This window comes from Erinaceus europaeus, chromosome 20 (assembly GCF_950295315.1).
Source record: "Erinaceus europaeus chromosome 20, mEriEur2.1, whole genome shotgun sequence".
NCBI lineage: Eukaryota > Metazoa > Chordata > Mammalia > Eulipotyphla > Erinaceidae > Erinaceus > Erinaceus europaeus.
The window spans coordinates 33,517,880-33,539,721 of NC_080181.1; the positions used below are offsets into that span (position 1 = coordinate 33,517,880).

General features: G+C 51.2%; 1 protein-coding gene across 4 annotated transcripts in view; it reads right to left on the reverse strand.

Annotated features, from left to right (window-relative positions):
* The window catches only part of IGSF9B (immunoglobulin superfamily member 9B), a 61,112-nt gene extending 46,226 nt beyond the window's left edge, over positions 1-14,886 (reverse strand). For all 4 annotated transcript variants that reach the window (XM_007537342.3, XM_060180195.1, XM_060180197.1 and 1 more), the window contains exons 1-3: positions 14,750-14,886; positions 4,256-4,453; positions 2,455-2,601 (exon numbers count right to left, since the gene is read on the reverse strand). In XM_007537342.3, coding sequence (XP_007537404.2) covers positions 2,455-2,601; positions 4,256-4,453; positions 14,750-14,813 — 409 coding nt within the window. In that variant the 5' untranslated portion in view covers positions 14,814-14,886. The remainder of the gene's footprint in view (positions 1-2,454; positions 2,602-4,255; positions 4,454-14,749) is intronic.
* Positions 14,887-21,842: the final 6,956 nt, after the last annotated feature.

Consider the following 21,842-nt stretch of genomic DNA (forward strand, 5'->3'; position numbering starts at 1 on the left):
ACACCCAGCAATGAGAAAATACACCCATCCACCCCCCAAAAAAGATGATGATGTAATCAACTTCCAACCCTACAACTTGAGACAGACTCATAGAACACATATTCCCAGAGAAAATTAGACTTGTTGGGACTGGCAGAGCCCTCTAAACACCAGGCAGCTTTGCATGGCTGAAGGGGGACCTCTCCAGGGACACACGAGGGGACAGGCAGTGGTGCTCAGAGGAGACTTCAGCCCAGCCCACAGAAGGGCCCAAGAACGCAGGGGAGCTGCGTGGGAACTCCTGGCTTGGCATTCAGTCAGTGAAGCTTTTAGCAGCGAATTTACCTTCCTAATTATGTTTTGCTTGGGCTAATATTAAGATGAGTTTTCCTTCCCAGTACACACAACAGCTGGCATCAAAAAGAGGTGACTCAAAGCTTGGGGGTGTGGGGACAGCCCACCCAAGGCTTAAAATAAGCCTCTGATCTGTCTCTGGGCACTGGTAGCTGGGGAGCCACTGGCATCCATGGTCAGTGTTGTCTTGGGCCAGTGCTGACCCAGGATTCCCATCCCTGCTGGCTGCCCCAGCAGGAGCCTGGATAGTCTCCAAGGTAAAGAAGCATAGACAGGCCCACCCCAGGGAAGAGAGACCCCCCAGCCTGCTACGGAGAGCAGACAGAGCTGCCATCAATGCTGATCAATAACCAGGAGAAGCATCCAAGTCAACAGCAGCAGCTTCTGCCTCCTGACCACAGTGTCTATAGTCACAGACATCAAAACCATAAGGACTCAAGACATGCAGGGCAAAGTCAGGCAGAGGTACTGCTCAAGTCTCAGTCACCAGCATAACACTGGCAACAAATTGAATGCAAACAGAATGAACGAAGAAGAGGGACTGGGTGGTGGCTACAGTGTACACGTCACCAAACAAAATGACCCAGGTCATTTGGTCAAGCCTCCAGTCTCCATCTGCAAGGGAGGAAGCTTCACAAGTAGTGAAGCAGCACTAAGGGTGTCTCTCTCCCTTCCTACCTCCCACACCCCTCTCAACTTCTCTTTCCTCTCAAATAAAAGGGGGAGTGGCTATCAAGAGCTGTGGATTTGCTGTACAGGCACTGAGTCTCAGTGATAAACTGGTGGCAATAATTAATTAATTAATTGAATGAATGAATGAATGAATGAATGAATGTCTGGTAAGAAAAAAATTAAAAGGACAGGCCAAGGATATAGCCTGAGGTCCCAGATTCAATCCTTGGCACCACCTTAAGTCAGAGCTGAATAATACATTAGTCTCTCTCTCCCACTCTCATAGGTAATTATTTGAATTAGAAAAGAGCAAAAACCTTGCTTCTTAGCTGACTATGGGCATCATATTGACTTCAAATTTTCTCCACTGTCTAAACTTTCTCCTGGCTCCTCCCAAGTAGAGTCTCTTAGAGACAGGAGAGACTCTCTATTAGGGGAAACACCAGGGAACCAAGTCCCTAGCCCCAGAAACTTGGCAAACTTACAGGGCTTTGGCAAAGGGCTCCTTGGTCACACTGGACACTTGCCTAGAATAAACACCCAGTACCACCTACTTCATCTCCCACTAAAAGTAACTACTGGCCATTTGAATAGGTCCTCTTTCTAGGACCCTTGGGTTTTATCAGTAGTCAACCAGGTGCCAGAAAGGACTTTGTTTGGCTTTCCACACACCTGTTTTCTATCAACAGCTGAGCTAAAGGAAATGGGGCAGTGGTACACTCCATTAAGTACACATGACAAGGTACAAGGGCCTGGGTTCAAGACCCTGCTCCCTACCTATAGAGGGGACACTTTATGAGAGGTGAAGCAGGTCTGCAGGTGTCTTTCACTCTCCCTCTCTAGCTCCCTCTCCCTTCTTAACTTCTCTCTGTCCTATCAAATAAAATAGAAAGAAAAAAAAAAAGGAAAAAAATGGCTACCAGGAGTGGTGGATTCATAGTGCTAGCATTGAGCCCTGGTGGCAATAAAAAAAAAAAAAAAAGGAAGAGAAAAAGAAAAATAGCTAAGCTAGACACACAAGAGCTCACCACTCCCTTTGCATCCAACAAAGATGTCTAAAAGAGAAGTGTATGTCAACCCAAAAAGGAAGGATGTGTGAGTGGGGTCTCCAGCAACCCCACAGGAGAGTGGGAAGGTATTTCTTGGGCTAGAAGGGTCTTTCTGAAGCTGGGAAACAGAGCAGGTTACCTGGTTATCTTCACATCTGCCACTGTCAAGTTTTAATCCTCCTGAAGTTCTCGAACCAAAATTCTGCTTCCCTGGAAGAAACTCTGAGACCATCCCCCACTGCTGAGCCCACCTAGTGTCTAGGGTGCTGCCTCTCTCTTGCACTACAACCCTGAGCTCAGGAGGTATGACAGGCAGGAGCTGGGGTCTAGTGTGGGGCAGGGAGTGCAGTGAGAAGTCTGCAGAGGCCCCTGGGGAGCCGCGGGAAGGAGGCTTACGCACCATTGATGGTGAGGTGCACCCAGCTGCCATTGTGAAAGGTGTCATACTGCTGGTCCAACATGAGCACTTTGCATTCGTACCAGCCCTGGTCCTCAGAGCGGACCTGCTCCAGCCGCAGGGATGCTTTGTCATGAAGACTCGCCCGGCCTGGGAAGAGGGGAGACAGAGGACCCAGGAGGCATCAGGGCCAAGCCAGCAGCTTAACTTCCCTTCTGTCTCAAAGACAGAGGGTCTGCCATAGCCTTCAGGCTGTTTCCCATGGCAGGTTCCCAAAAGAACAATTGGCACAAACCTCTGGCAGCAAGTGGCAAAGGAAGAGACATGAAACCTTGAGAACTGAGCTGCCCTCTCTCCCCAGCTCTCCAGGCGCAGCTGGCCTCTCCCCTTAGCAGCAACAACTCTGTGTGTGGCACTGAGAAAAGCCTTAGGATGCACCTGCACTTCTGGAAGTTTCTTGGGACAAAGGAAAGACATGAGGACTATAGATCAGGGAGGTGGATGGGGGCTGGGGGGCTTCTGAGAGAAACAGAGAAAGAGAGGGGGGAGCAGGCTGATGAGACAGCATAGTGGTTCTGCAACAGACTTTCATGCCCAAGAATCTGAGGCCTCCAGTTCAATCCCCAGCACCACCATCAGCCAGAGCTGAGAAGTGCTCTGCTCATTTCTTCTTCTTCTTCCCCTTCTTCTTCTCCTTCTCCTTCTCCTTCTCCTTCTTCTTCTTCTTCTTCTCCTTCTCCTTCTTCTTCTTCTCCTTCTTCTTATTTGTATATCTCTCATTAAAATAAAATAAATAAGTATATTTTAAGGGGGGGGGAGTATTCTTGAAGAGAAATGAAAATCTGACCTCAAAAGACAGAACTGAAGATAAAAGCATTGTCCTGACAGTTTTACCTCTTCATTTAAGTCCCAATCCACAAATTCCTATGTGTGCACATACTTCCACATATGTGCACATGAGTGTACTCTTGTGCACACCCAGGTACACACTCTAGGCATGCCCACACTCGTATGCATGCATACTCCCATGCCCATGTTCACGTTTTCACACTTACACATGCACGCTCATAGTGTATACTCTCATACTTGCTCACATTCACACAGACACAGACGCACACACACACACACACACACACACACATACACACACACACACACACACACACACACACACATTCACAGGCCTCTCCTCATGCCCTTCTCTCTCCCTGGTGGGCTCTGGCAGTGACTCACAGGGAGGCTTCTGCTGGCAGAAGTAATTGCAGAGCGAGACACCAAGGGGCCAGAAGGGAGGTGGCTGGGGTGGCAGCAGAAGCAAAGAGTATGCGCCCGAGGGTGGCACAGGCAGCTTAAGGGTTTTCTTAAGAACTCATGAGGCCCCAACTCTAGAGCCAGAGGGAGTGAGTGGGAGAGGCCGGACAGCATGAGCCCTGGAGCAGAGCCCCGGCTCCGACGTCACCACCTGCCTTCCCTGCACTGGGCTCTCCAGGAGCCCCATCCCTCACTCCTGCCTCTGCCCATGCAGCCCTGGGCTTGATGCCTGCTCTCCCCTCCCCTCCAACCACTTAATTAAAACATTCTAGGGTCCAAAAGATGGCAGGAGAGAGGCACAGACAGTGAGAAACAGAAATAACTGACTAGGCAGGAGAAGATAAGAGGCAACAGAGAAAAAAGCAAGAGGAAGGTGACTGTGGGACTAGAGCTAGCAGAGAGCCAGCAGACCCAGATGGATGGGGCAGACTAGCTAGAGTCAAGGCAAGAGACAGACAGGGGGATAAGAGGGCACCCAGCACACAGGACTTACCTGCATACTCAGGGTCCACATGGGGGGGATAGTAGCCAAACTTGATGAAGATAGGGATGGGCACCCCAAACTTGAACCACTCCACGACATAGGGCGGGGGCTGTCCCGTCACGGGGTGAATCACATCGCATCTCAGGACAACGCCCTCGCCGGCCCTTGCTGTCACGAACTCAGGCTCCTCACGCAGGCCGTGGGCACCTAAGCAGGCAAGAAAAGTCGGGGGGGGAGGTGCACAGAAGAGGTGATGAGGTGGTCCTGCCGTGGCTGGCCTGAGGTCCAAGGACCCTGCTCACCTTCCTCTTGAGGGGGAGCTCACTCATACCCCATAGGAACCCTGAGAGCCTGCACCACTCTCTGCTCTCACTTCTAGGAGTCCTGTCCCCCTCCCCCATTCACAAACCTGAGGGGGAAAAGGATGGGGAGAGGAGGAAAGGAGCGGGGAGAAAACTCAATATGTCAGAGCACAGGATTTGCAAACTTGAGACTCTAGAGGTGTGGGATTCAATTCTAGGCACCACTGTATGCTAGAGCTGAGTAGTGCTCTGATTTCTCTCTCACGAAAATAAATGCTAAATTTTTAAAAAGATGAAGGAGAGGAGAGCCATCCTCTTAAGTCCCACAGAAGCCTCTCTCCCTCCTCCCAAGAGCAGAATCATGAGTGATTCTCCCCCCAGCCCTGAAACTGTGCTCCACTCCATCCCAATTTCAAGAACTTGAAAGGGGTCTGGTGACTGAGAAGGGGGTGGGGCCCAGGCCTCTGCAGGGAAAGGCTGGGCCTGCTGAAGCCAGAGGAAGAGGGAACTCCCCCCAACCAAGGCAGCATCCTCCTCCTCTCCACCCCCGGGCTCAGGCCCACGCTCACAGCATAAGAGTACTCTGCATGGGAATACAAACAGAAGCGAGGGGAAATCCCTGACAAGCCAGCAGAGCTCCCACTCCCTGCAGCACCGGAGGGAAAGCCCCACAGGCCTGAGCTGGCCTCTCCAGGCCCCTCCTCCTCCTTCCACCTTCTTCCACCCCTGCTGCTGCTGCTGCTGCTGCAAAAGAGCCTGCTGCAAGAGGGGAGCAGGAGGGGCCTCTAGCCCTCCAGCTTCAGAGCCCCCAGTCTATCAGACTGAGCAGGCCCAGATGTCACCAGCAGCAGGACAGGCCCCTGGGGACAGTGGAGGGGGATGGGCAGCCCCAGTCAGTCAAAGGGACCACCCCCACCTTCAGGAGGAGACACTCCTGTCTCCTCAGGATGAGGCTCACCCACCCCAGCACCAGGTATACAGGGGGACCCCAGAGGGGCATACAGTCCCCTCCTGAAGCCCCACACCCCTTCCTCCACACCAGGCCTCCATGCCCACGAAGTCACCTTGTCCATCTTACATGCTGCTGGGAGGGACTAAGGGACAGGGCTGGGGGGAGGGGACACTACCTCCTGCCTCCCCTCTGGGGGTGGGGGGACGCTTACTCCTGCCTCCCCTCCAGCATCCAGCAGAACCCGGGTCTTGATGGGCAATTTGCTTTCTTCACACCCTCATTCAGGCCCCGCCTGGCAGTACCATGGACAGCAACTCCTCAAAAGGAGGTTCACAGTATGGAGACTTGCCTCCCACCGGGGAGGAAGCAGGAGAAGTGTGTGTGTGTCTGTGGGCTGACTCTCAGTCTGACTCTTAACTGTATCCCTGACCCCTGGGCATGGGAGCAGGTGAGAGGGCTCTTGTCTTTCTCCTTCTCATGTCTCTGTCTCTTCTTCACATCTCAATGTCATGGGCTGCTTCTTTATGTCTGTCTCTACCTCTGTGTCTCTCCTGCTTGCTTCATAACTCTCTAGTTCTCTTGGGGTCTCAAGTCTTATTTTTGCTAACTCCCACTCAAGGCGGGTGCTTCTGTTGACTCGCCTCTCCCTGTTTCTGAATCTGTGGGAGTGTGAGTATGTGTGTTGGGAGACCCAAGATGCCTGTTCACCTGCACAGGGAAGGAGTCTGCCCGCCCATGTAGAGGAAGCTGTCTCTGTGTGTGTGCTTGTCAGAGTCTGCATTCATCTCCAGTGTCTATTTGTCTGTCTGTGCCAGAGTCTCTAATTTCTCACTGCCTTGCTCTCTCTCTCCCCTCCCCCTCACCCTCGCCTCCCCTGCAAGGAGCGGAAGGAGGAGGCAAATGCTCCCAGCAGCTGATTGGTTCCCAGTGACATCACTGTTTTCCCCGAGAAAGAGCTAAGATCACAGAGTATTTTTGGAACTGAGCAGAACTCTACACTCACCTGCCCGAGGCCCCAGCAGGTTTCCTGGGCCCCCAGCCCCCAACCCTGCTGCAGGCAAAGTTTGAATCCCAGTCCCTAGGGCAAAGCACAGAGAGGGCTCAGCTGTAACAGGCACCTCCCCCCACAAACCTAGGGACACCCTTGGGACAGAGCAGGAACAGAGCTGCCTTCCTCCCAGCCTCTAGGAGCACAAAGGCTGATCTTGGACCAAGGAAAAAAGCGGCCCATGAAGGGCACCATCAGCCATCAGGGCCGCATGTGTGTGCATGTGTCTGCATAGCATCCCTCCAGGTATAAGGACTGCATGTGTGTGTGTATCATTACTTGAAAAAAGATGCTGTGTATGTGTGCAGTTCTTGATACAAGGATATATGTACATGTATATGTGAGTAAGTGCAGCACAGACTTTCCAGGAGATGAAGAGAAGAAATAAAGGAACCTGGAGAATGTAAAGAAGGCTATTCCTGTGGGCTGGGGTCACCTGGCATAGAGAACAATGGCCCCAGAGCCTCCTCCTTTAACAGGAGTGAGTAGGGGCAACAGGCAATTTCCTAGCTCTGACAAAAAAGCTGGGTTTGCTGGGGCTGCAGGCAGGCACAAGGGGGATGAGGTGCATGCCAGGAGCAGTGGCAACTCTGCCCTGGGTCCCCTGTGCTGGCTGCTCATTTGCACCTAGCATTGCCTCCTTCTCACTGCATGGCAATGAGCTGCTTCTTTCTCACCTCCCAGCATCGTGCAGGCTCCAGGTTCCCACTCCCACGCCAGTCAGCCACTAGGCTCAGGGCCTAGCACCCAACCCCAACCCCCCAACTCACCCCTTGCAGGCCAGTGCCACCCATCTCTCTCCTCTCTCAGGGACTCTTTCAACTTTCTTGTGAAGACTTTCAGTTGCAGGTGGACAGGGGACAATGAGCTAAGCCAGTCTGAAGCTGAGAAGTCAAGCAGAATGAGCCAGGCTTTCCCAGGAAGAGGCACAGGGCCAAGGCCCAGCCCCTACATTCCATGCACCCTTCCTGGTTTCCCGAATCCTAAAATACTGATCAGTTCTGATAAGCTTCCCATCTCCTCACAACACACACACACACACACACACACACACACACACACACACACACACACACACACACACAGCATATGCTCTCACTCCATCACCCATGGGCACTTCTCCTTAGGCCTCATCTTCTCTGAGCCAAAGCATATCTATGAGAACACTTTCTCCTGAAAAGCTCAACACAGGAGAAAAAGTAAACAGACTTAAGGGAAAGAGGATGGGGTGGGGGAAAGTGGTTGATGGAGGAAGGACAGATAGATTGGTTTAACCCTAACAGAACTGACACAAAAGCCAAGGCTGAGAGTGAAAGAGCTTTGAGCAACTGGGATGGAGAGAGACAGAGATGGGTCTAGTGAATACAGTATGCGTATGGTAGCCAGTCTAGAGAAAAATTATACTCAGGGGGCAAAGAGGACTCAGTCAAGAAGGGCAGTGAGGCTGTAAGTTCAAGGCACAAACAGGTTTCTCCAGCAGAGCTAGTGCAGCATATGCCCACTGGTTCTAAAGGGGGCAGGAAGGAAGTGAGTAGAGAAGGACAGAGGTGGAGAGGGAATAGAACAGGAAGGCTGTAGACCCTTCGTGAAAGCCTGCCAGGAAGCTATAACCTCAGAGAGAAACTGACATGTGCATTTACATGAGGGAGGGCAGCCAGGAGGCTGGGGGTGCCCTAGATTTCCACACCCCTTTTGGAAAAGGCCATAATCAGAAATAAAAAGCTCAATTAATTGGCATCTCGGGCTCTGTCCAGCCCATTTTTGAGCTGTTCTCCCTGACCAGTAGAGTAAGGAAGAAGGGGTGGCCCCTGTGGTCTGACTGACCTTTAATAAAGCCCACAGGGAACAAATCTCCTGCTCTCTGGACCAGGTGGCTCTCAGTGGGACAGCTCAATCCAGAGCTGCCACTGGCTCCCTTGTAGGTACAGGATCAGGAAGCCTCCGGGGCCTGGCACAGCCCCATGTCCCATACACAATCTGGAATCCTTCCACCTGGGCAGGGCCAAGGCAGGCAGGGTACCAAGGATGAAAATATTTTGAATGCCAGCAGAGGCAGGGAGCCAGTGGGGTGGGGACAAGTTTTCACCAGCAGGCAGACCTAACCTCTAAGCTGGGCAACTGACATAGATGTCACTTGTGCCCACATACCCTGCAAAATCCCTGCTCTCTCTGCTTTATAAATGAGCCACAGGGAGCTTTCTGGCTCCTCTGTAGACAGTAGGTGGGGGGACATGGTCTGCTTACTGTCCTACCTCCCACTGGCCCCCATATTCCTGCCAACCTGCTGACCATGAGCTCTCCCCCACTTCCTACTTTACCCACTTTCTGGCCTCAGGTCAGAAGTCAGTCACCACCAACCACATATTCTGGAAGGATCTGCCTAGGGCCTGTCTCAGAGGCACTGTTGCTCTGGTGGGCACTAGCCTGGGCCTCTGAAGCCACCCATGTCTGGTGGCAGCTGTGAGCAGAGAGGACCATAGCTGAGTGGCAGCCTCTATGGCCCAAAAGCTCAGGTCCTGCCTGGGCCTCCTCCTCCTCCTTCTAGGACACCAGCCTCCCAAACTACATGCCCACCATCTAATAATATCAGCGACAGCCACCACTACCTCCATCTGCCAACCTAAAAATAATCCCTGCTGAGTCCAGAAGAGGCCTAGCCCTCCCCCCACCCGACTCTCCCCCAATCTCCCCTCCCTGACAAGCCTGGAGGTTCCAGGGGGATCCCACAGAGCCTTCCCCAGAGGGGCATACCCAGAAGGTGGCACAGGGAAGGTAGAAGCCAGTGCCTCCATAAAACAAGCAAAGCTGAGGTGACACTCCAGGTCAGCCATGGAACAGAGACCTGAATCCTTAGTGTCTTCAGAAGGCAGGGGGACCCAAGGTCACCTGGACAGCACATAGCTTCCAGCCTGGGTTCCCATATGCACCCTCAGAGAAGATCCCAATTCACTATAATCTCTCCAAGGGGTGTCCACATAGACCTTCCTGTGCATGGGCCTTCCTGCCTATATCCCAGAGGGGTTAGAAATAAAAGAATAGAGGTCAGAGGTCTGGTGAGCCCAGAATAGCTATGATCAGATAACCATCTCACAGGCATCTGCTGAAGAACAAGGTCCTGGGAAGGGAGAGGCAGGAATGATGCCCTCCTTATCCTGGGGGTGTCTACCCTACCCTTTTGTCAGGCACCCCCTCCCCTGACCATTGCCCCCTGTTCCCACCACCACTACCCCTCGGCAGCAGCAGCAATGCTATTAGCAACCTTAATTTGCTCTTGGATAGATTGTATTTCCAAGCGTCCTTTTCCCCAGGAGCCACTGACAGGAAGCAGTCTGTAATTCAGCCTCTGCTCTGCTCCTTAATAGGTCCTCAGCAAAAAAGTCAAGCAGCACCCTATGGCTGTCACCATTACTACCATCACTAGGGATGAGGCCCAGCCAGGCCCCTGTGGCCACACATGTGTCGCAGAAGACTCTGAGGGGGGACTGGAAGCTCCATCTCATAGAGGCATCAGCATTCACTACACTAAAACCAGAGAATGAGGACAGTGGCTCAGCCCAGACTGTTAGGAATTGAACCACATTCTCTGGGGGCTCTGTGACCAATGGGGACGTAATGGGGCTGAGGGTGGGGAGAAGGGGCTGATATAGGGGCTCCCTCACAGCCTTGGCCCACACAAAACTGTTCACCCCAAGCCCTTATAAGGGCCCCTCTCTCTTCACCAGTCTCCTGCTTATTTACGCCAGAGAGAACAGAAAAGCAGAAAGATTCCTAAAAATAATAGGTCAGCTGCCTCAGGCAGACAGGCTTGCACCTGTGGGCAAGTGTCCCTGAGGGGTCTTGCTTCCAAGCTGCCTCTGCCACCCTGGCACCCCAACATCTTATCTTGAGGAACTCAGCCTTCTCTGCTCTAGGGTGGGTGGGTCTCTGAAACTACTCCCCTCCAAAGCTGCACACACCCACTTCCAGCAATCCCAGCTCTGAGCCTGGATCTGTCCTTCCATTTAGACTTTCCCTGGGGGTCTTCCTGGTATCCTTCAATCCAGCCCCAGAGCTCAACTTCCAACGCCGTAATCTCCTGGGCTGCCTAGACTCAGGTGGGAATCAAAGCGATAGGGAAGCAAAGCATCAGCTTTGAGTATATTCTTACCACCACCCACAGTGCTCAGACAGGGGTTTGGGGGGCTGAGGTGAGTATGACACATGATACTCCTACCCTGTGCCTACATTTCCCAATGTGCTTACAAACACACAATAATGCCACACACACACATGCATTTTTCAGGCACAGGCACCCCCATAGGCCCCACAGAGTCACCTGCACATACACCCAGGCATGAGCTCACAACAGGCAGCTCATACCAATTACGGCTCCTTTCACAATTCAGATCCACTCTTCACACAGCTTGCTCAGCCCAGCCTAGGGAGCAGACAGCAGAGAAGCTCCCTAGAGACTGTGCTCACCCCCAGTAGGCATCAGGCTGTGCAAGGGAGACTTCTGTGGAGAAGAGAAGTTGGGTTCAATCTAGGGCTTGGACCTATGTGGGGCTCATCTACCAATTCTCATTCCCCTGGCACAGTGTACAGGCAGACCGGGACAGAGAGGAGCCAGGGAAGAGAGAGAGAGCAGCAGGCAGGCTGTGAGAGTCATGCCCTGGCTGGGCTGGGGAGGGACAGGAGGAGGGATCACAGGCACCAGGAGAGCATGGGAAAGGAAAAAGGGCCAGGAAAAAGGGAGAAGGAAGGGCAAAGAGCTACAGGGTTCGGTTGTAGCATTCCCCAGCCAAGCAGACTCTGCTCCTGGAGTAACCAGAGCCCAGCTTTCAGTCTCAGAATTATCAACATGAAACCACCCAGTTCCCAATGCCGGGACCTGCCAATTCTAGGCCAAGAGCAGGCCAGGCCTCTGGCCAGCAGTTAAAAGCCACTCCTATTGCCCCTGTGCCTGCCTTTTCCAATGCACTGCTCCCCAACCCCAGCCTGCCGGGTGCACAGCACCAGACACACCCCTTCCTCTAGCACGTGTGTGCTGAAAACATTCACACTCTCAGACACACATCACTTGGCTACTTCCTGGGCCAGGCCCCATCTGACAGGCTGCCTAAGGGGTCTTGCCAGCAGCATCCAGGTCTGATCTCCTCTCACTCACCTTTACTGCTAAAGGAAAGTGGAAAGGGGGGAAGGGGCAAAGCCAGGTGGAGATACAGCAGCCAGTGAGGGTCCAAGTCTGAACCTCACTTTAATCAGAAACAATGACATCAGAGGTAATCCAACTACAGCTCAGCACAAAGTTCCAGGTTTGCCCACTTTGACTGGTCCCAGAGTCCTGCCCTCAGCTGTCTTAGCAAATCTGGGTTGCTGAAAACCCCAATCTTCATCTTTCCAGGTTTGCTACCCTCTTCTCCATGTCTTCCCCAACCTCTCCACTGACCTCAGCTGCCCCCAGACACAGATGATTAAATCAAGGGGGGGGGGACCCCTACCAGTCCCAACCTGACACCATCTGTGGGGTTGATCCCCTGAACCCCTGAGTAAAAGCCCCCATGCTTTAGTCATCTGCTCAGAGAGAAGGCATCTCTTAGCCCTCTCCCCTTCAGGAATCTCCCCCGAAGTCACCACTGGCTGTGGGTGGGAGAACAGCCCAGGATCAGACCTTAAACACTGCCTGGTGTGTCTCTTGGTGAAGGCTTCTACCAAACAAGGTCCCCCTCACCAGCCACCCCAACCCCTGCTTCTTCCCTCTACAGGCTGTGATGCTATAAGCTGCCAGCCTCCTGGGCTCCCTGGGTCCTGCCCACCTGCTTCTGGCCACAGACAAAGCTACAGTTTCTGCAGATCTTGCAAAGGATTTCCAAACACGCCCTCCCCACATATGACTGGATGCGGAGGGACCAGAGGTTCTCCCCACACAAGGTCAGCCAGGAAAGACTTGGTTCTTGCCAGAGGCAGCCTTCTGAACTGCCTCCAAGTCTCAGTCCCACCCCCACCCCATCAAGAGACTGAGAAGAGACCCAGGACCCCAGAGATATGGAAATAATGATGTAGTTAGCATTTATTGAGCACTCACAAAAGCACTCAGGGACACACACACACTCTCACAACCTATAAGCTCATACTATTAAGCCCATTTTCCACTGAGGATAGTGACATTTAGAGAAGCTGAACAACTTGTCCAAGGTCATCCAGGACCAGCCAGTGGTGGGTCTAGGTCATCTGACTCTAGACATAGGTCCCTAGTCATCATACACAGAACCTTGTTAAGCTGAAAAGACACCATGATCAGAAAAGGGTGACAGACGACCTCAGCTGGAAGGACCATTTTATACCCAGAAAGGTTTAACCTTCATGGCCAACAACCTTTGCTGCTGCAAGTCCCTCCTTCTCTCTAGCCATGTTCTGTGTTGCTGCAGCAGTATAAACCTGTTTGCCTTTATCTGGTACTTAAACTTGCAAAAAAAAAAAAAAAAAAAAAACCCTCCTTTCCCTTTGCCCTGACTTCTTGGAGGTTGAGAGACTATTTCAGAGCCTCTGTTCAAGTATCTTTTTATTCAAAGAACCCAGCACGTCCTTCTGTGCTTTCAGAGACAGTCCCAGAGCAGGAACATACCAAAAAACTGGAGGGGAGGAGGCTGAGGGCACTGGAAGACGACATGGAGATCAGGGAAGGAGGAGGCTCCCACTGGAGACACAGTCAGAAGCACAGCCCCCAGCCCCTCATTGCCAGCCCCACTGGGAAACTGCTGAGGGTCCTGGGGGCTCAGTTTCCCGCTTTACAGGTGGAGAAGTTTCCAACCACCCAGATCAACATACCATGTAACACGATCGCCCCTCCCTTGTCCCTCCTCTGCTTCTGTTTACAGACTCCCCACTCCCAAAAGCACCGGAGGCACATTCCATTCCAGAAACTTTCTCAAATCCCTATCCTCCTCACCCCCTTCTACATACACCCAGGACAAGGTGACAAGGGGTCCTCAGTAAAAGAGGCCCCACCACCCCCGCCGCCGACGCCCTCTTTCTGCCTAGTGAGGAAGTCGTTCTGGAAAGGGCTCTCCCTACTAACTTGCACCTGCTCCTTTCCCGCAGCCATCTATCTATCTATCTATCTATCTATCTATCTATCTATCTATCTATCTATCTGTCATCTACCTCCCCGGCTCCCTGAACTTGCTCGCGCCTGGGTCATGTCTGCCCGCTAAGAGCCCGTGAGCTCAGCCCTGGCACCCTCCGGGCTCTGCTCCCACTTCCATACAAGGGCCGAACGCCGGGTGCCACCCAGAGACTCGGGACTCACTCGCTTCGCGGGTCTCCAAAGCAAAAGCCCGCCGCGCGTTCCCGAACGCAGCGCCCAACTCCCCGGCTTCCCTCCCGCTTCTCCCCCAGCTACTAAGCCTGCGGAAGAGGAAAGAGAAAACCCTCGCTGGGCTGGGAGATGCAGCGACGGGGATCCCCCTCCTCCGCCGCTCTCGCCCCTCAGCTTGGCTGCGGGAGAACCGCGCTAGTCTGCCCTGCGGCGGCGGCGCGCTCGCTCTCCGGGAACTTTTGCGTGGCCCGAGCCCAGGCGCGGCTCTGAGGGCGCGGGTGCTGCTCAATTAGCTCACCCTCCGCGGTGCCCGGCAAGGGTCCCCGAGCTCAGCCACTTCTCCACACCCCCTCCCATGAGCTACCCCCTCCCAAAGGGGGAATCCCACCTCCTGCAACCAAGAGGAACAAGCTGAAGGGTGGGCACCAGCAGAGCAGGGAAACCTGCCCCTGGGCGGTGGGTGCCCAGATCCCGAGGCTCGGGGTCGCGCCTCCTTGCGAGGCTCATCCCTGGTGCGGGGCTGTAGCCTGCCCGAAGACCCACAAACTCTGGCAGCCAGAGTTAGGAAAGGGTAGGCTCCCCCGCTCTGGAGGAGGTGGCTGCTCCAGCAAAGGGCTCCCGGTTCGGCACACAGATGCGAAGCTTCAGGGCTGAAGGTGGGTGCACTGAACCTGGAGCCCTAGGCGTCCTTCTCCGGGTTCCCGGCAGCCCACGGACTCGGGTCGCTTCCCACCCGGCCCTCCCGGTGGTGCCCGGAGCGCGCCTGGTCCGAGCCCGAGCCTGAGCCAGATCCTCGCTGGCTGGAAGGCGCGGCGCTCTGCGGGGCCGGGCAGCCTGCGGCTGGGAGGCACGGGCTTGGAGCGCCAGGGAGGAGCAGGCGAAGGGACGCTGCACTTCAACTCACCTTGAGCCGCAAGACCCCGGGTGCTGATCACACTTGCTATCAAAGTGGCCACATACCAAATCATAGTACTACCGCGCGCCAGCCAGGAGCCTCATCCTATCGCAAAGTGCTCCCGCGCCCGCACGCTTCCAGCGCCCGAGCGCCCGCTCCCGCCTGCTCCCGCCTGCTCGTTCCCGCCTACGCCCCGCTCCGGTGTCCCTGCAGCCCGGGCGGCCAGCTCTCCATCCCTCCGCGGCTCCACTCGGCTAGGTGCGCTGCCTCCCCGGCCCCGGCGCAGCTGCACCTGCACTACTAGCCCAGCCAGAGCGCAGCCAGCGCCACGGTGAAGCCTAACAGCGCCGGGGCTCTGGTCCCGCCTTCGAAGCCCGACCATTGGATGCGGATCTCTAGTCCTGAAGATTATTGGCTGCAGCGTCTGTCCGTCACGGCGCGAAGGAGGCGAGCCCATTTCAAGGTGCGTTGAAGCGTGGCGAGCACAGAGCCGCAGAATCATGCGCATTGCCAGAGAGAAGGCAGTGTAGCGTCTTGGCTCTGCTTGGCGCTCACCTCACGCTGTATTGCAAGTTTCTGGGCAAGGAAATGGTAGCTCCTTGACCTCGTTAACGGGACCCTGGAGAGTCTCTATTGCCCCTGACAGGGCTGAGGGGACGTCGCCCCCTCCCACCCAGGGAACCCAACATCCGGTTGCCATCCTGGAAAAAAAAAAAAAAAAAAAGCAGTTCCCGGAGGGGGATGCTGATTCAATGATGGGGAAACCCAGAAATGGGCAGCCTGAAAAAGCTTGGGAACGTCCTTCGCCGGACATCTCAAAGAGGTCACACGCTGCCATCACCCGCTTCCCCACACGCGGACAATCTTTCCTCAGCGGCGCACCCCCTTCCCTGCCCCAGACGTGATGTTAATTAACCTCCATCCATCCTGACTGGCAGGGGGATGACGAAAATGACCTCTAAAATTCGCTGAGGTTTTACACTGAGTCATTGGCGGGGCTGTGAGGCGTCCCGGGGCCGCCTCTGCACCCCTCGTGCGCACAGTCTGCCTCCCCCACGGGGCTGGTCATCTTTACTCACATCATTACCCATCTCAACTTGAAGCAATCAAAGTTTTTTTTTTCCCCCTCCTAATAAAGATTGCCTCCTCATGCATACCATTCCTCCCTTTCCTTGCCTGGGAAACTAGCCTTCTTCCAGCAATATGAACCCAAGATGGTTTGGGTGGGGTAGGGATGAGGGAGCCACTGGAAAGGTTAAGAGCGGCTTCCCCTGTTCTTCCAACAGGGGAAGATAGATATAGAAAATGGAAGATCTGCTTATCTCCCCATCTATCTAACCCCTCCCCCAATACAGTTGTATTTGCAGAAGAAATAAATGAGTGTCATGGAAACATCTACAAACAATCTCCTCACACCAGCGTTAGGGGACTGCAGTGTAGATGTTTATTCTTTCCAGGAGTGAAAGCAGTGGTGAGCAGTGGCATCACTCTCCAGGATGGGCTGATGGCCAAGGAAGGGAGAGAGAGAGACTGATAGAAGAGAGTTTGGGAATATAGCCCTGCAGAGCTTAGATACAAAGCACTAGGATTTGAAGCTCTTCAAAGATCAGGAGAGAAATGTTTCTGGGAGAACACACACACACATGCACACACACACACACACACACACACACACACAATGCAGTGACAGAGTCTAGAAGTGCCTTCCCTGAAACCTACACCCTCTTAACCTACTGCCAGCCAGGAGATGGAAGACTGGGATGCCCCAGCAGAAAAGCAATTGCATTGGTAAGGTTTTTTAGCATCTGGATGTCATCTGAAAACCCAGAATTCTTGAACAAATTCCTTACAGTGCATCACCATGGTACACATACACATGCTGCTGTCCTTTGAGCCACTGCTTTATGTTCTCTTTCTCTGCCAAGATACCTTTCTTAGGGAGTAGGTAATGACTTGGAAGTCCTAGGATCCTGCTGATATGCTAATTCTCAGCTAGCATGCATGAGAACAGCTCCCTTCTCAACACACACACACACACACACACACACACACACACACTTTCCCAGAGTCCAAGGGATGCAAAGTTTTACAGGGATCTATTTGTAGAACTGATAATAAAAAGATTATTCTCCTTCTAAAACCCCTAAACAGCCAACTGACCTAGAGAGAAATGCTGGAATCCCAAAGGCTAGTCCCAGGCCTTTGCCCTTTCTAGATATAAGCAAGGCAGAGAAGCAGGAATTACCTTGCATTAGAGAAGAGTTTTTGTCATGGCCTGAAAGAGAAGAAGGTTGGAGATACTTGCCATCATCTTGACTGCTTTTCCCCAGGAATCTACTTTATCCTAGTCTAATGATAGTTCCCACTTGGGAGTTGAAACTGGGTGACTAGAAAGAAAGAAAGAAAGAAAAGAAAAAAAAAAAACAACCAAAAAACAGAAGGAGCTGGAGCGCATGAGTTGGGCTTGGAGGAGGTTCAGAAGAGCTATCCCAAAAGATGACAAAATTCCTCTGGCCAAGCTTGTTGGAAACTGTGGGATATGAACTTGAAGGCAGAGAGGAGAAAAAATAATAATTGAAATATAAAGGAAAAGATAACATCAACATCATTGTCATCAGATGTGTCTCAATTTGGTACCATATATGTGCAAGAGAGAAACAAAACTAGGTCACAGTAAAGAAGGAGAACAATTGAGCCTTTCCCTTTTGCCATATGCTCATCTCTGGAAGTGAGGAACATAGCAACCCCTCCCTGCCATAGGATGATATGTAGGGAAGTGGCAGCAGGCCCCAGAAGTACAAGAGAGTTGGGAGGGAAGAATGTAGGCCACCCCCATGGGCAGCACTTACATGTACCTGTTTAGCCATGGGTGCCACTTACAGATGCACTGTACATATATTGGTCTTGGGAATATATCAGGCACCCCTTCTGATTTTTGTAAATGTGACTCTTGTCACATGGAAAACTATATCTAGCCACCCTCACCTTCACCCCACATCCTCACCCCTCACACTTGTACCCATAAGCCTTTGGAAAAACAAGTAAGTCCTGGGAGAAAGTTTCAGGATAGAAGAAGACACAATCTTTACTCCCTCTTCACATCCACTGAGAAAATAAAACTCAAAGGAATAGTTCGCTCACATGTCACCAATCAATTCCTTTCTTCAGTGCCTCCAGACCCCTCTGTAGAATATAGGTTAGGAATCACTGCTTGGGCTACTTGTAGGAAAAGAAACAGCTTGGAGGTAAAGCAAGTTGCCCCAAATGAGCACCAGACAGCAGGTTTTGTGTTTACCTAATTAGGAAATGGCATCAGTTATCTTGCTATCTAAATCACCCTCCCCAAATGTAGTGGCTTAAAACAAGAGTCATTTATTTGCTAACAAATCTACAGTTTGGACAGGACATGGTGGGGACAGCTCTTCTCTGCTTCAGATGGCTTCAGACCAACTGGGGGAGGGAAGTTGTATTTTCAAGATGGCTCGCTCAAATAGCTAGCAAGTTGATGCTGGCTGTTAGCCAGGGCTGCAGGCAAAGCTGTAGTTCTCCTCCATGTGGGCCTCTCCACAGGCTGCTTGGGCTTCCCCACAGCATGGTGGCCAAGTTCCAAGAGTTGGCAGCCCAACAGAATCAGGTGGAAAATATATTATCTTGTGTGTCCTAGACTTAGAAGACACAGGGTCTCATTTCCACCAGCATCAAAACATGCTTCAGTTGAAAGACTCATTTCTGGATGTGAGGAGTATAGTAGCATAGAATGTAGATGCCTACTTCTTGATCACTGCAATCTCATGTCACATCTTGAAAGGAATCATAGTTTAGGAGGGAATATTTCGACCATTTTGCCATGGTACAATCTTCAGTGAAGATAGTCTCTGAAACCTAGACCAAAATGAACTCCAGACAAATTATCAGAAAGAATGGATATGTGAACTATATCTATATGTATAATTATATCTAGATCTCAACTGAATTCAAGCTACTGCTATGAGACCCAGGTATAAGGGGACATGAACTTGACGCTTTGCAAAAGCCTAGCCCTTACATGAAGCAAATTCTTTTGCCTCATTTTCTCTCAATACACCAGAGACCAGTCACCATATTTTAAAGGAGCTTGGAATTAGAGAAGAAAATAAACAAAGGAAATTGGATTTTTGAAATATAAACATCTAATATCAAGATCTGGTACAGGAGAAGTGGAGGATGCCTTGCAGATTCACAAACCTTCTTGCCATAAGAATTTTCTGATTTGACTAAATCTAGAGTAGGGCACCAAAGTAAAAACCCTGTGGTGAGGGAGAGGGTGTATATTCGGCTTCCCAGGGTGACAGGCAGGCAGGGGTGGGAGGGTGGGATTGGACACAGTCTTTTGGTGGTAGGAATGGTGTCTATGTACACTCCTATTAAAGTGTAGTCATGTAAATCACTATTTCACTAATATGAGAGGGGAAAAATTGATTGTATGTCTCAAACTTTTCAAAGCACAGACTGAGTCTTTTTAATACATAGGCTGAGTCTTTGATATGTTGAGTCTCTCAAAAGCCTAGACCAGGGAAAACAGAAGCAACCGGTGGTGCAGCTATATACAAGATGTTGGGTATTGTACAGCAAATCCTAACAAAGGGACTTTTCAAAGTTAACCCAATTACCAAATAATGTGATGATAACAATAACTATCCATTGTCTTCTCGAACCCTAAGACAGCAGGAACCTCACATTCACACTATAGAGCCTATATTTCTCCCAGTCCTGGGAACCTTAGGGTGGGGTGTACATTCCTGCATGCCTCTCTCAACTCATATCAAATAATATTGCATCTGCCAATCACAACCTAGTCAAAGCAACTAGTGCCACCTCAGCATACTTCAATTAAGTCTATGTTCAGAGACTTCAGGTGTGGAAGACAACCCTTCAGCTTCATTACTTGGGTGAGACCTTTCCTTTCATAGTATTCTCTAATTCATTCCAGGTGGTTCACTTCCTAACAAAGTCCCAAAACCTAGATATAGACCAGGTCCCCTGAGATAGAGCATATGCTCACACGTATCCATAAACTAGGGCAAAATATATACCTGAAAGCAAAAGTACACAGTAGTCTGCAGTGAGTACCCCCCAACACTTCATCTGCACTATTCCAGCTTTTAGGACCATAATTGTTCAACAGTTTGTTTGGCTTTGTATGTTAACTCTCTTTTCAGCCACCAGGTTCCAGATGCCAGCATGATGTCTACCAGACTTCCTTGGACAGACAACCCCACCAATGTGTCCTTGAGCTCCGCTACCCCAGAGACCACCCTACTAGGGAAAGAGAGAGACAGACTGGGAGTATGGATCGACCAGTCAACTCCCATGTTCAGCGGGGAAGCAATTACAGAAGCCAGACCTTCTACCTTCTGCAACCCACAATGAACTTGGGTCCATACTCCCAGAGGGTAAAGAATGGGAAAGCTATCAGGGGAGGGGATGGGATATAGAGATCTGGTGGTGGGAATTGTGTGGAGTTGTACCCCTCCTATCCTACAGTTTTGTTAATGTCTCCTTTTAAAAATAAATAAATTAATTAATTAATTAATACTTTCCATCTGGGCTTAAAATACTCACAGAACCTTGTGGGCTTGCAGGTCTCTAGCTTGGCTTCCTTTTTTTTGGATTCCTTCTCTCCCCTCTCTTTGCTTACCTCTTTATGTGAAGAGCCTGTGGTTCTAAACTATTTTCTGGGTCCAGGTAGCTATTCTCATAGTTCACTTCAACATTTGGCCCGAGATAAATTCTTGAGACCTTTCATTTTTCTTTTTTAAAATTTTTTATATTTATTTCCCCTTTTGTTGCCTTTATTGTTTTTCATTGTTGCTGTAGTTATTATTGTAGTTGTTATTAATGTCATCGTTGTTAGATAGGACAGAGAAATGGATCGAGGAGGGGAGACAGAGATGGGGAGAGAAAGATAGACACATGAAGACCTGCTTCACTGCCTGTGAAGTAGCACCCCTTCAGATGGGGAGCCAGGGGCTTGAACTGGGATCCTTACGCCGGTCCTTGTGCGTTGTGCCACATGCGCTTAACCGGTTGCACTACTGCCTGACTCCTGAGATCTTTCATTTTTCAAGCTCAACAAATCCATTTCATTTCAATTCTCCCCCCAAAATCACATCTTGGTGAGGTGGCTTGATTGTCCCAGAGACAGAGACAGTCCTTCCTGGATTCAGATATCTGCTCCAAATACCACAGCCATCTTATGATGGCTCATCCATATGAATCCACAAGCAATGAGGTAGGGTTAACAGAATGCCACTCACTACACAGGGGCAGCATGACACAGCTGAGGACTAACCATTTTGTACATATGGTAGATATAACACACCTGGGTTGCCAGAAGATTCTCCCACTTGAAATACAGGTGTGCACTCCATGTCTGCAGAGCAGAATTCTCTCCTGGCTAGCCTGAATTTAGAGCTCTTAAAGACACACTGTGGCATGGTATGCAGAAAGTAACTGATCAAGAAACCTATTCCTGGAAGTTTATTCCCACCATATTCATTTCTCCTTGGGTTGAAAAGGAAACTGGTTCTTGGCTAGGGATGTAAGGAGATCCATGAATGAGCAATCCTGTACCTGAAACCCAGATAATACTTTTCTCCTCTTTCTTCTTGGCTCCACACTGGCTCTGAACAATCTCCCATAATAACACAATCTTTGTGTTACTGTGGCTTAATCTAATAATGCAGCTAGGGGTAGGGGGTAGGTGTTGAGGCAGGGTGGTGGCACACCCGTTTGAGCTCACACATAACCATGTGCAAGACCTGGTTTTTGAACTCCTGTTGTTCACTTGCAGGGGGGAAACTTCATGAGCAATGAAGCAGGTTTGCAGGTGTCTTTCTCTCCTTCTCTATTTTTCCCTCCCCTATCAATTTCTCTCCTATTTAATAAAAAGAAGGAAGGAAAGGAAGAGAGAAAGAAAGAAAGAAAGGAAGAAAGAAAGAAAGGAAGAAAGAAAGGAGAAAGGGGAGGGGAAGGAAGAGGAAGAACAGCCAGAAGCAATGGATTCATCACACAGGCACTGAGCCCCAGCAATAACCCTACTAGCAATATAATAACAATAATA